Below are 14,034 nucleotides of genomic sequence, written 5' to 3' on the forward strand. Positions count from 1 at the left end.
ATGAAAAGACACAGGTATTAAAATATGTTTTGTTACTGGAACAGACCAGGGAACCAGTAACTCAGATATACACTCAAAAAACATATAATAACCTATATCATTTTTCTTATGTTACTATAAGATCTAGAGTGTCTGCTTCTCTGGAAGGTCAGTATATCCATGCAATCAACTGCCAAGAATTAGAAGGCCATTTAGGGATAAACTACCATGGAGACTAGAATAAGGGCAGAGACAGGTGGGTGGCTGCAGATAGGGAAAATGTCATAGATGACTTGGATGATTATTTTGATGCCAAGGTTGTAGATCATTCTACAAGATGACTGGTGTACTCATTGTATTTTTGTTATTTTTTCTATTTTCTATCTTGATTTTTATAATGAGATTCTTGGCACAGTGCAAAATAATATTTAACTGTTAACTTATGTTTCAAAATTTATGTAGCTGATTTCCTGTATTTTTCCTGTCACATTTCCAGCAGATAGAATGTTTTCCCTTCCCTGGGAAGTTGAACATGTCCACTCCACATGTGTGCCTTACCTCCATTCCTCTCCCAGCCAGGTGGTAGGCATGAATGAAGGTGCCCCCGTACTCTGCAATTCCCAGCCCATTCCTGAACCTCCACAGTCAGTTGTAGTTCCAGCAAGTTAAGACCTTATAAAAAGAAGAGTGGCTTGAATTGTGAGGATGCTTGAAACCACAACAGAGGAAATGGCTGGAGGAACTGAAGATAATTAGGTTATGATAGTTGACACTAGTACAGTGCTTGCTAATTCCAGAAAATAGTCTAAACATTTAATGTAAATTAATTCATTTATTCCTTACAATAACCTGGGAGGTCAGTTTTCATGTTATCCCCATTTTATAGATGAAGACTGAAGCACCGAGAGGTTACATTTTTAAAGTCATGCAGCTCATCAGTGGCAGAGCCAGGGTTTAGAACAGAAGTCTAGCTCCATAGTCCATGCTTTTACCACACTACACCAAATGGAAGATTCAGGAAGAAGATGAAACTTGTCTTGGAATACTTAAAGAGCAGCAGACCGGGAAAGGAAGTAAATATATTCTGCATTGCTTCAGAAGATACCTCAGAAGGATCCAAGGTGAAAAGCTAAACAGAAACAGTTTTGACTTCTCTGTCCCTGCTGACGGTCAGACCTTGTCTGGACAACCAGTGGTCAATGATGCTGATAATCAGAACAGTGGCTGGGTTAGGCAAAACTTCTTTTCCTATCCTGAGATTCTATGAGTCAGGGATATACCACTGCATTGTCACCAGGATTTCTTTCTTTGAAAAGTTAGTAAGATGTGATAAAAGGAGGAGGGAGAGAAATAATGGGTCCTTGAGTAATTTTATTGACAAGCATTCTTGGCATTACTCTTTACCAAACATATACTATACTTTGGTGCAAAGGTATCAGAACAGACTTTTGAAGGACATATAAAGTTGGCGTATTGAAAATTAGATTGAATGATGCTTCTAAGTTAAAATTTGTAGTGCAGCATGAAAAGCACTACTTAAAGTTTATACTTAAAAAAATTACTAGAAGAAACATTAAATGACATCTTGGTTGATTTTCTTAATCCCTCTCGTTCATTTGGTTTCCTATCTCTCATGCATTTTTTAAAAATTGTAGGATATTCTTATGCAAGAAGCTAAACGTAATTAAATGTGCAGGATGAAAAGATGGCACAGGCACTTCCGGTACCCCCAGGACCTGAAAGCTTCCGCCTTTTTACTAGAGAATCTCTTGCTGCTATCGAAAAACGTGCTGCAGAAGAGAAAGCCAAGAAACCCAAGAGAGAACAAAACAACGATGACGAGAACAAACCAAAGCCAAACAGTGACTTGGAAGCTGGAAAGAACCTTCCATTTATTTACGGAGACATCCCTCTAGGGATGGTGTCAGAGCCACTGGAGGACCTGGACCCATACTATATCAATAAGAAAGTGAGTGTTGATTTTATCCTTCCAATAAGTCTTTAATTTAACTCAACTTTAATATACTTTGCTGGGGCTCATATATATACCACACCATAATTTTTCTACTGTTAAAGGTTTTATACTTTTTATTTCCACTTATTTTTAAGCACAATATAATAAGCAGAAACATTTATAAGAAATGAAGTCAAGATCTGGCCACAGTGAAGAGATACAAAGAAATGAACAATTTGTACAATTTCATAGTAATTGATACTGTCAAAATTAAAACTGACATCAACAAAGCAAAATATCTGTTACTGCCGACATATTTAAGCACACGGTAGACAACAGAACAGTAGCTATGTGAAAGAAGAGTTATGGGGTACATATAACTATTTTTTAGTTCTTATTTGGCTTGAGGTTTCTTCACAATAGATTTGTGTTCTAGAGGGCAATAAATAAGCTTTTACTTAGCATCCTCCTATAGGAAGATATACAGTGAGAAGCATGTTCACCCAAGGATACATGTTTTTGGTCCACTAACCTGGAATATGATTGGGAGCTTCTCTTAACCTTAATTTGTCACAGGCTAGATTCTATAACACTTACATATTGTTAAAAAAATCACTCCAAGAAAAGAATGTCAAGAACAGAAGGCAAACCCCCCCCCCGAAAAACCTCAAGTTTTTCCATCCATATATGATTTAAATCAACAGCTATGACTGTGCCTTCCTAATACTATAATAATCACATAATTCTGTCAGAATTAGCTAGTTTTTGATGTTAAACCAGCTGTACAGTATTTTATAGGAAATATAAAAAACGGATGATAGATTCTATGCTTTCTAATTGGGTATTTTGACATCTTACAACCACAATTTATATTTCACGTTCACAAGCATAAAAACAGGCCCATGTAGAAACTAAAGATAAATTAATATCACCATGAGCCACTCGCTTACAGATTAAAGGAGATATTGAGCACTTTTACTAGCCGAAGCCAGCCCTTTTACAAGGAATGGCGAAAGAAATTGCATTCTTTAAGCAGCATACAATTTATAAGATCAATGATGGTTAAAGGAACTGACAACCATTCAGACATGGAACTAGCCCTATTGCTCTAAAGGACTGCTTCTCAAACTTACATGTACATACACATCACCAGGGGATCTTGTTAAAATACAGATTCTGATTCCATCGATCTGGGGTGGGGTCACAGATCCTGCGTTTCTAACAAGCCCTCGAGTGAGACTCATGCTGCTAGTACATGGGCCATGCTTCGAGTAGCGAGCTTTAAAATGCTTTATTTAAAGTTACAGAACAAAGTTAAATAAACAGGTCCTTTCTTCTTCCTTTTAAACTAGCTTCATGAAAGGTGGCAGATAATAAATATTCATATAGTTCTAAAAATAATTTATTCCAGTACTTTACCATAGAATTGATAAAGAAAATTTTGAAATTTAGTTACTGTATTATTACACATGATGATGCTAGTGAGGCATTCCCCAAGAAACTAGAAGAAAATTCTCCTCTGAAAATTATTGATTCAAACTATATATTTGCAAAGATACCTTCAAGAGACAGGGGCATGACTGATACTCTGACATGATTAAAATTATTTGCTACTTAAAGAAAGGAAGTGTCCTTAAGAAAGGGAACTGGTAAAATTAAGGGGGAAAAAGGAGAATAATAGAGACAAACATTAGCATTTTCCCAGGGAGACAGATCTTTAGTAGTAGCCCTGAAAGCATATTCCTCCCAGATAGTCACTTCATTGTAAAGGGGCTACACTGTACTACCTAATCAAGATGTCATCAAACATATGTTTTATTTAACTAAGTCAGCTTATTTGGACTCCACCCTCAGCAAAGAATATCTTATAATTTGTCTTCCCATAGATCTGCTTAAAGAAAAGAATGTGCTGGTTGTGCTATGGCAATTATTCCAGCCCATGTGACAGTGATATAACTGGTTGTATATAAGTAGATTGGCATTCTGATTTTATATCAGGCTTTAAAGCTTGGTTAATGTGAGTCTGCTGCTGAGAAACAGAATTATTCTCTGTGTGCTGACAAAGTCAGTTTTTATTGCCTTCCTGTCTGACAGCAAGACTTGAACCCTGATTTATTCATAATGGCCATGACCCATCTTGAGAGACATCTAGACTGTTTACTGTTGTCTGCACAGCTTTCCTTTATGAAGTGTCCATAAAGGTAAAGATTGAGGTGCTATTGAAGAAAAAGGTAGTTTGTGGTTCTTAGGATAGAAGGAGCTAATATAGGAAGCTAATGGAGAAGTTCTGGAATTTAAAATACAGTATAGAGCTTGTTAATTATATGAAATAATGCAGGTGAAAGGCATTTTAAAATTGTAAAGCATTATGTAACTTTGCTTCCATCAATTAATGATACAGTTTACATACCTAATTTAATCATATGAGCAACATCACAGTGTATTTTAATGGCATTCAAATTGAACAGATAAAACTTAAGAATAGTGACAGTAATAATAATAGCTAACATTTGTTATGCTCATACTTTGTCAGGTGCTGTTGGAGTGCTTTAACTGGTATAACTTATTTAATATTCAAAGAACCAGTGAGGCAGGTACTATGTTAACCTCATTTTATAGATGGGAAGGTGAAGCCCAGAGACGTTAAGTAACTTGCCCAAAGTCACATTCCATAAGTGGTGGATTAGGATTCGAACCCAGGCAGTCAGGCTCCAGAACCAGAGCTCTTAACCACTAAGCAAAACTACATATGGTGTTTATTAATATAAGAAAAGAACATTTTTTAAAAAATTGGTTTTATAATTTTGAATTCTCTGATGTATGCGGTTCTACTCAGAGAACTTATTCTTGCCTCAAGTAGTAAAAATTTTAGTGAACCTGTAAAATGTGCATTTACCTGGAAAAAAGAAGCAGGCAGCATTCCAGAGTAGACAATAACCAGTTTAACATACTTCCGGATATAACATTCATCATCTTAGTAGCAATAAGTAGTACTATTTTTTTAAGTCACATCAATACTTATCATTTCTTAGAGGACTGATTTTGGAATTGACACTATTTATCTCTCTTCTATTTACGTGTCATTCTGTCAATTTTCAGTTTAGATATATCTCTCAATAACATAAGAGCCCCAAATTTCAAATGCCTTTTTTGAAATTTTTTCACTATACAGGACATTAACGTTTTATTCTTAATTTCTCAGAACTCAGAGTTTTCTTTGTGTTAGGGGCTGTTCTCCAGAAATAAACTGGTATTGTGTTCTTAAGGTCTGCTTTTTCCAGAATCAGTAAATTCACCGAAGATGCCCTTGGCATGTCGTTTTTAATCCTATTAGTACTACAAAGGCCAATCTTGTGGGAAGAGAAGAGGATTCCATGTTTTAAGGGACAGTTCATTCCTGTTCACTCTATTTTTGGAGATTTTTTCAAAATAAAATCCTCTCAATGTTACAAGTGGTTTTTTCAGGGATATTGTTTCAAAAAGGCATGAGTAAATGCACCTTAAACTATGGTAAACTTTACATGTTACTGCTGTCATTGAATGTTTAAATGGATCTAGATTGTTTGGCTATAATATTACATGATTTAATCCTGTGAATTCAAAAAATCCTTTAATGCATTTGTGCTTCAAGGGCACTCTTCCCAATGTCCACTGTCCCTTGTGGATAATCTCAGTGCTAGTAAAGAACAGTTTATTTGCCCTTGTCATAGAATTATTCAAATTTATAGAGTACAGTTCATGGAAAATGGTTGGTGAGGTCCATGGTCTTGAATACAAAAGGCCAATGTGCAGAGAAGTTGTTTTCTCTACCCTTTATACTTACAATATAAATATTTTATATTTATAAAATATAAATATTATACTCACAATATATCTATTCAAACAGAGCATGTTGTCAGTGAACATGAATGTATGGGATATAGCCCTTACTTAAAGGATAAAAACATATTATTAAGTAACTGGTTATATAGAATAGATGTCTTAAAGGTAAATGGCATCTTAAAGATAAACCCATATTTAATTAAAACAAGTGTTTATTTGCAAACCAGGCTATTAAATACTGTGGAAAAAATGGAGAAAAAGTAGTGAACAGGCTCTTTATGTTCAATGATTTATAACAACTTCTAAGCTAGTCCTCAGTGGAATGAACTCTACATGTAAATTGCTACTTGACTCTAATTACAAGCAACATGCCAATGTGCGTACATTAATGTACTAAGACTTACTGGAAAAGGGAAACAATTAGGGCGTGATCAGAAGGCAGTGTGATTTATCTGGAAAGACATGGTGGAGGAGATGATCTTGATAGCTGAGGACATTCCCAGAGAGTAGGAATTTTCCATCCTTGGCTGCATATTAGAATCACGTGAGGAAATTTTTTAACATACCATTGTTTGTGCCCATCCTCCAGAAACTGATTCAATTGTTCTCAAGTGGATCCCATATACTGGCGATTTTAAAATCACCCCAGGAAATTCTAACATGTGGACAGGACCAAGAACCTTTGATATAATAGTGGGTCATTGTAGGTGGGACCTTATTGTCAGGTCTGTTACGGACCTGAAACGGGAGGAAGTTTGCATTACATGACCTTTCAGGTGCCTCCCTCCTCTAGGATTCTATGACACTCATTTTCAGAATCAGAGGGAGAAGTTGACAGTGAGTGGAACTGGCAAGTGAATTGAATTGGCTGGAATAGAGATGCTTTGGTGGGAAAAAAATAAAAGATGATCCTAGAGGGACCTACTAGGTAATCACTGGGTAGTACAACTTAAATGGTAAATTGAAGATTATAGGTTTCAGGGAATGCCCTTTGAAATGATGTAGTTCAGCCTAACTCTTAATGCAGCTGTTCCTTCTCAGTATTACCAGCAGATCTATAGAATGAGCAAAACCAGTTTATTCAGCCTGTTTGAACATTTTAAAGTAGGACAACTACCAGAGGGAAAATAGCCTTCATAAACCTTGGAGTTAAAAGACTTGATGCAATTAAAATATTTATAAAAGATTATTTTAATAGCAGTATGTACAGAATAATCTGAAAAGTTACCAAAACTGGAGACAGATGGTAAGGCTTAGATAGACTTAGAGTCCATAAAGTTACCTTACATCTTGGTAAAAATTTTGTGTAGGATCATCAATTTGTATCAGGAAGTTGATACCTGAGAGACAGATTAGATAATAGTATATCATATCTTTATTTGTAGCTATATGTTAATTTAAGGGAGAAACATCTAACATGTTTATAGTTATGATATACAAACTGGCTTAAACAAGTTCAAACAAATCAGGTAAAAAGTTTTTTTATGTGTATAAGCTCTTCAAATAAGCCACATGTCTAATCTAGTGATTTTTTCTCATATTTTCTTTTTCAGACTTTTATAGTATTGAATAAAGGGAAGGCAATTTTCCGATTCAGTGCCACCTCTGCCTTGTATATTTTAACTCCGCTAAACCCTGTTAGGAAAATTGCTATTAAGATTTTGGTACATTCATATCCTTTTCATGTGAATTGTCTAAATGCTGTTTCTAGTAGTTGATTTTACAAAAAATGTCATTCTTTTTAAAATATATATATAAAATTTCTTTGGGATTAATGGTAACATTGTTGTTTGATCTGTTTTACTCATTGATTTTCTGCTATTTATAACAAGATTATTGTAGAATGACTATTATGATTCTAGAAGTAAAAAATGCTACCATGATAGTGAATGTGTAAATGAAACACATTGTATAGTAGGAATAACAGCAAATCTACTTCAAACTTTTTATTAACCTCAATTAGACCATATATAACCACGACTAAAGAAACATAGTCTATGGTGCTTAGTATTATTATCTATATTACCAAATGTTCAAACTTTTGTGCCTTAATTCGTTCTGTATTTTCATCACCTGGGCCTGTCCTCGCTCCCTTCCTGCCTCCCTCCTTCCTTCCTTCCTTTCTTCCCTCTTTCCTTCCTTTAGTAAATATTTTTTAAACTACTATGTGCCTATGTATCTGATTGATAATATATATTTAAAACTCATTGAACTTAAAACTACTTACAGTGATAGTCAAAATGTATATGTAAAATGACATAATAGGGGTGGATTTCAAGAAAATTCTCAACACATGATAATAAAATAGAAAGGTGATCTTCAGATGCAGTGTTCAAGAATCGGCATCTTATACAGATTCAAAACAGGCTAACATAAAAACTAAAAGAGAGACAATAGAGACAGGGTTAACCTAGAGACAGGGGAAATAGGACTGATAACCTTTTGAAGTGCATTTGAATTCTCCCATTCTATGGTTTGATACTGTAAAGTATTTACGTTTTAAAATAAAAGATTTACCTCAAAATATGTAATCATAAACTTCCTTAGAGTGAAGTCTGGATTGAGATCCTAAGGGAAATTACCATATCTAATTCTTAGGAAGGTTTAAAAACAGTGTTTGTTTAGGTATGGTGTGGACTAGATACAGGAATATAGCTAGGTGGTCAAAGTTCCCACACTCTCAAGTGAAAATAGAAAGTTAGAAAATAATACTAGCTCTTTAGCAAAAAATTGTCTCTCTCTTTATTCTTACGTTGTAAACGCTAAAGGAACAAGTTATATCACTATAAGACTGCTAGAGTTTCTAATTACAGTGGAATTCTCAATCAGTGTAATCCTCAAATATATGGGGCTGTACATTCTCAAGTGTATTACATTGCACTCATTAACCTTTTTTCTGTCAGTAGAAATTGTAAACGATACCTGAAGTATAACTTTTAGACTTATACTATAAACTTACTAAAGAATGGTCATTTCCCCTGCAGTGCAGTTTCACACAACTCACTGAAGTGCAAAATTCCCATTTGCTTCAAATAGAGATCTCTTTCTATTGAATTCAGTTTTGTGAGAAAATGATGTAAAATAAAAAAGAATGGACCAAGAGTATATGACAGACTTTGAAGTTTCTTACTGTTTTTGCCATTGTTTTAAAAGAAATAAGTAAGGTTAATTTTACAGGTAACTTGTGTTGATTTTTTTTTTTTTGTACTGGATCATTTTTAAGTGGCCATGACATTGTACTAGCATTTATTCCTTAACTATAATCTACTTTATTCAGCATGCTTATCATGTGCACTATTTTGACCAACTGTGTATTTATGACCCTGAGTAATCCTCCAGACTGGACAAAGAATGTAGAGTAAGTAGAAATAATTTCTTGGAATGAGAAATACACACTCAAATTCTCTAGCAATCTCCTTATAGTTATGGTCTGACTCATGGTTTCCACTTTTTTGAAGTCAGGCTAAACACTTTTAAGAAAAAGTTATTTCCATAATATGAAAAAAATAGAGCAAGTTCTTAGGGGACTTTTTCTCCTATGAGGTAGGTATTTCTTCTGACAAAGGATAGTATTTGTTTAAGAAAGGTTATTAATTGTATATACTAGGTGGTAAACTAAACAATCATTTAGCATAAAAGTTAAGACTGAATCACAGTTATGCACTTTAGATAAAATATAATTACCATTTGAATAATTTTATAAATAAAATTATTTTATTCTAGTATATTACCATTATTGTTATATTCTGATAAAATAGATTTAGGTGTTTAGCTCTATATTACTATATTAGGCATTTCAGTTATATGTTATATCATTGCATTTAGGAAAAATACATTTAGGTATTTAAGTTACTTTGATGTTTAGTTATATTTCGACACATAGTTTATTTAGACAGAGGATGTGTGCTAAAACACCACAGATGTGTCCTGTAAAAAGGAAATATAGAACTACCGTATGACCCAGCAATCCCACTACTGGGCATATACCCTGACAAAACCATAATTCAAAAAGAGTCATGTACCACAATGTTCATTGCAGCTCTATTTACAATAGCCAGGACATGGAAGCAACCTAAGTGTCCATCAACAGATGAATGGATAAAGATGATGTGGCACATATATACAATGGAATATTACTCAGCCATAAAAAGAAACAAACGAGTTATTTGTAGTGAGGTGGATGGACCCAGAGTCTGTCATACTGAGTGAAGTAACTCAGAAAGAGAAAAACAAATACCGTATGCTAACACATATACATGGAATCTAAAAAAAAAAAACCAATGGTTCTGAAGAACCTAGGGGCAGGACAGAAATAAAGACGCAGACATACAGAATGGACTTGAGGACACGGGGGGGGGAAGGGTAAGCTGGGATGAAGTAAGAGAGTGGCATGGACATATATACACTACCAAATGTAAAATAGATAGCTAGTGGGAAGCAGCTACATAGCACAGGGAGATCAGCTCGGTGCTTTGTGACCACCTAGAGGGGTGGGATAGGGAGGGTGGGAGGGAGACGCAAGAGGGAGGAGATATGGGGATATATGTATACGTATAGCTGATTCACTTTGTTATAAAGCAGAAACTAACACACCATTGTAAAGCAATTATACTCCAATAAAGATATTTAAAAAGAAGAGAGACAGGTAAAGGGGACACTTAAATATTATTATTTGAATATGCAGTTTTCTCTTTTTAAAGTCATTTTTAGAGATGACTATATCCATTATGAAAAGTCTTAGCTTTACAAAAGCTTTTGACTTACACGGTTTAGTTGGGAAACTTTGCACAGGTTTCTGATCAATTATCTCTAGTCAGTTGACAGCAAGGCAGCAGGAAAACAAGCAAAATATTAGTGGTTACAGCCAAAAAACAAAACAAAACAAAGAAACAAACAAACAAAAAACCACACAAAAAAACAGAGTCCAATGCAAAGAGAAGTCAGTCCCGACATGAAAATAGAAGTCATTGATAGCAGAAACCGTCCCTGTACAAAGAGGTAGCATACTCAGAAGGCCTGAGGACCATATTGTATAGTGAAGGTTGTTATGTAAGGCAAGGCACTTCTATGGACATCAAAATTACAGGGGAAAATAAAACACCTTGTAAAATGGACAGAATCAACAATATGATTAAGAGCCTAGTGGGGGTGCAGCCAAGAAAAATCAAGATCCCCTTGATTCTCACTGACCTGTTCAATCTAGTTTGCTAATAGGTACATCTGAACACCCATTCTGTGCAGAGCTGTCTCAAATGTTAAGTTCTAAGACCTCTCTTCCTTGGATAGCTATCACACTCACCATACACTCCAAATGTCCCCACAAATTTTCTTCCTTTTCCAAAACAGGAATAGGAGCAGGGACTTTAATCTTGTTTCTAGTCTGTAGATAACTTAGAATTGCTTAAGCATAAACCACAGGGCACTAACCATTAATAGGATAAACAGAACATACATGGGAGCTGTCTCATGCCTTTTGCAATGCCAGGTAACTCTCCAAACAGAAATGTCATGGTGATTATATGTAATACACAAAGATCCACACCAAAACACAAGTAACCATAAGCTTGGCATTGTAAATTATGTCTTCCTAATAAAGTCAGCTACTTCATAATAAGTAAAGATAGCAGTTATACTTACTCCTCATGAAATTAATTGAATTGTTTAAAAAAGGAAGACTTAGGAAAACTAGACGTGAAGATTTCTGCATACATTTTCCTTTGATTTCTTTGTTCCCTCATAAGAGAGAAATTTCTACAGAAAAAAAAAATGCGAAAATAACTCTCCTAACTTTTTTCACATATAAAATACTAGTAGGCTAGAAAAGATAATGAATTTTAATGAAAGTAAATTAAATCTTTGTGGCTTGAGAGGAGTAATCTGAAGAACAAACTTAGATTGTACTTTTAAAAAGAATCCACTGTTGAAAAACAAGTACTCTCTCCCAACTATTTTTGGAAGAAACAGAAATAACTTGTATTGTCAACACTCAAAGGAGAGAGGGCTAGAAATTCACTACCAAACAACAAATGGAAAAGTCTTTCACCATTTTGGAGGCTGAAACTTGAATTTGAGCATGTTTAAATGATTTGGCCCAATTGCATAGTAACTGATGAGAGGTTAGATTCAGGAATTTTGGTATCCCTGAATTTTGGTAATTTTGGTAATTGTGTAAACACACACACAGAAAATACTAATGCACTGGAAGTTTTTTAATGAATATGTATATATACATATATAGATATATATATATATATTTGGTGAATATATGTGTGTGTGTGTATATATATATAGAGAGAGAGAGAGAGAAAGAGAGAGAAAAGCAGATTTATAACTTTATGCCTGAATCTTAAGGATAAAAAGGGGAAGTAGGGCTTCCCTGGTGGCACAGTGGTTGAGAGTCTGCCTGCTGATGAAGAGGACACGGGTTCGTGCCCCGGTCCGCTGGAACCATGAGCCATGGCCGCTGAGCCTGTGTGTCCGGAGCTTGTGCTCCGCAATGGGAGAGGCCACAACAGTGAGAGGCCCGCGTACCGCAAAAAAAAAGGGGAAGTACATTTTCTAGATTAGACATGTAAAATATCCCCCCAAATTATTTTAATCATTAAGAAATCTGAGTGAAATATTTTATTATAAATAAACAAATCCAAGAAATGTTACCTCTAGAGCTATAATGTCCAATGAGCTATAATGTCCAATAAGCCACATGCAGCTATTGAAACTTGAAATTTGGCTAGTCTTAATTGTTGAAAGGATAACATTTTAGATATATTGGTTTAAATAAAATATAATATGCAAACTAAGTTTACTCATTCCTTCTTACTTTTTTATTTGGTTACTAGAAATTTAAAAACTACATATGTAGCTTGTATTATATTTCATTTGGACAGTGTTGCTCTAGCAGATCAAGCTTGATAAATATCCATAAAACACATGAAACTATTATTCTAAAACCTAAATATTTAAACAAGATCAGATTCTTTGTGGAAGATATTATCTCTTCAGTTTAACCCTTTACTCAAGCTCATAAGATTAAACTAGCAAGTTTTTTTTGTAAGTGGAAATAAGGAACAAGGCCTTAGTGAAGTGAAAAACCACAAAAGGATAGGATTTGCTATATTTTAACAGTTCAAACGAAGCAGTTAATTTTTGTTTGGATGCTTTTCCTAGGTACACATTCACTGGAATCTATACCTTTGAGTCACTTATAAAAATCTTGGCAAGAGGGTTTTGCTTAGAAGATTTTACATTCCTTCGTGATCCATGGAACTGGCTGGATTTCAGTGTCATTGTGATGGCGTGAGTATTTTTGAAAACATGTTAAGCTCAAAGGAATGAAAATAGTTGCAGCATAAATCAGGTAGTTGTGACATATTTTTAAAGTAGAGTTTGCTTATAAGCCAAATTAACTATATGCCTCATATATTTTGAGAATACATATTAGAATATATATTGCAAGGTAAATATATCTGGTAAATGAGCAATAAATGGAATTACCTTCATGCCATATAGTCTTCTACTTCATCAAAGTGAAGTTATTCATTGACTATAATTTAATACCACCAACTGTACTTCGATTAGTTTTGTAAACAAACTTGTTCATATTAGTGAAAACTGCATTGAAATAAAGCAGCAATATTTTATTCCGTAAAGGCAGCTGTTAGCACATGGCACCCTGAAGTCTATAGCATTTCCATAAAACTCAAGGGGCTCTATATGCCAAACCAAACCACTTTTCATTCTTTATTTAGTATAAATTTTTCCAAAACTATCAGTAACTCTGATTTAATTCTACAGGTATGTAACAGAATTTGTAAGCCTAGGCAATGTTTCAGCCCTTCGAACTTTCAGAGTCTTGAGAGCTCTGAAAACTATTTCTGTAATCCCAGGTAAGAAGAAACTGGTGTAAGATGGTAGGCCCCTTATATCTCCAACTTTTCTTTTGTGTTATTGTGTTTGTGTGTGAACTCCCTATTACAGATATGTGACAGAGTTTGTGGACCTGGGCAATGTCTCAGCGTTGAGAACATTCAGAGTTCTCCGAGCACTGAAAACAATTTCAGTCATTCCAGGTGAGAGCTAGCTTAAACACCGAGGCTGACTTTAAATACACTGTAATAATACTGAGGTTGAAATTACACTTATAACATTAGCCTTGTTGCTTATTGTTTGTCATCTTCAAGAATGACAAATGAAATTGCATGTTTATTTATAAAGTCAGCCTTTGAGTTTAACAGAGAATTGCATGAGGTGTCTATAAAAAATACTGGTTTTGCTCTCTT

General features: G+C 34.7%; 1 protein-coding gene across 2 annotated transcripts in view; it reads left to right on the forward strand.

Moving 5' to 3' along the window:
• Positions 1-244: 244 nt before the first annotated feature.
• LOC111172812 (sodium channel protein type 3 subunit alpha) overlaps positions 245-14,034 on the forward strand; it is an 82,864-nt gene continuing 69,074 nt past the window's right edge. The window contains exons 1-5 of one of the 2 annotated variants that reach the window (XM_089916744.1): positions 245-1,948; positions 7,309-7,427; positions 9,024-9,113; positions 12,923-13,051; positions 13,550-13,641. In XM_089916744.1, coding sequence (XP_089772870.1) covers positions 1,685-1,948; positions 7,309-7,427; positions 9,024-9,113; positions 12,923-13,051; positions 13,550-13,641 — 694 coding nt within the window. In that variant the 5' untranslated portion in view covers positions 245-1,684. Of the gene's footprint in view, positions 1,949-7,308; positions 7,428-9,023; positions 9,114-12,922; positions 13,052-13,549; positions 13,642-13,732; positions 13,825-14,034 lie in introns of both variants that reach the window. The other variant, XM_030760432.2, reaches the window with a different exon arrangement.

Source organism: Delphinapterus leucas, chromosome 8 (assembly GCF_059928025.1).
Source record: "Delphinapterus leucas isolate spDelLeu-1000000601 "Yukka" chromosome 8, BTC_Dleu_Yukka2, whole genome shotgun sequence".
In the NCBI taxonomy this organism is placed as follows: domain Eukaryota; kingdom Metazoa; phylum Chordata; class Mammalia; order Artiodactyla; family Monodontidae; genus Delphinapterus; species Delphinapterus leucas.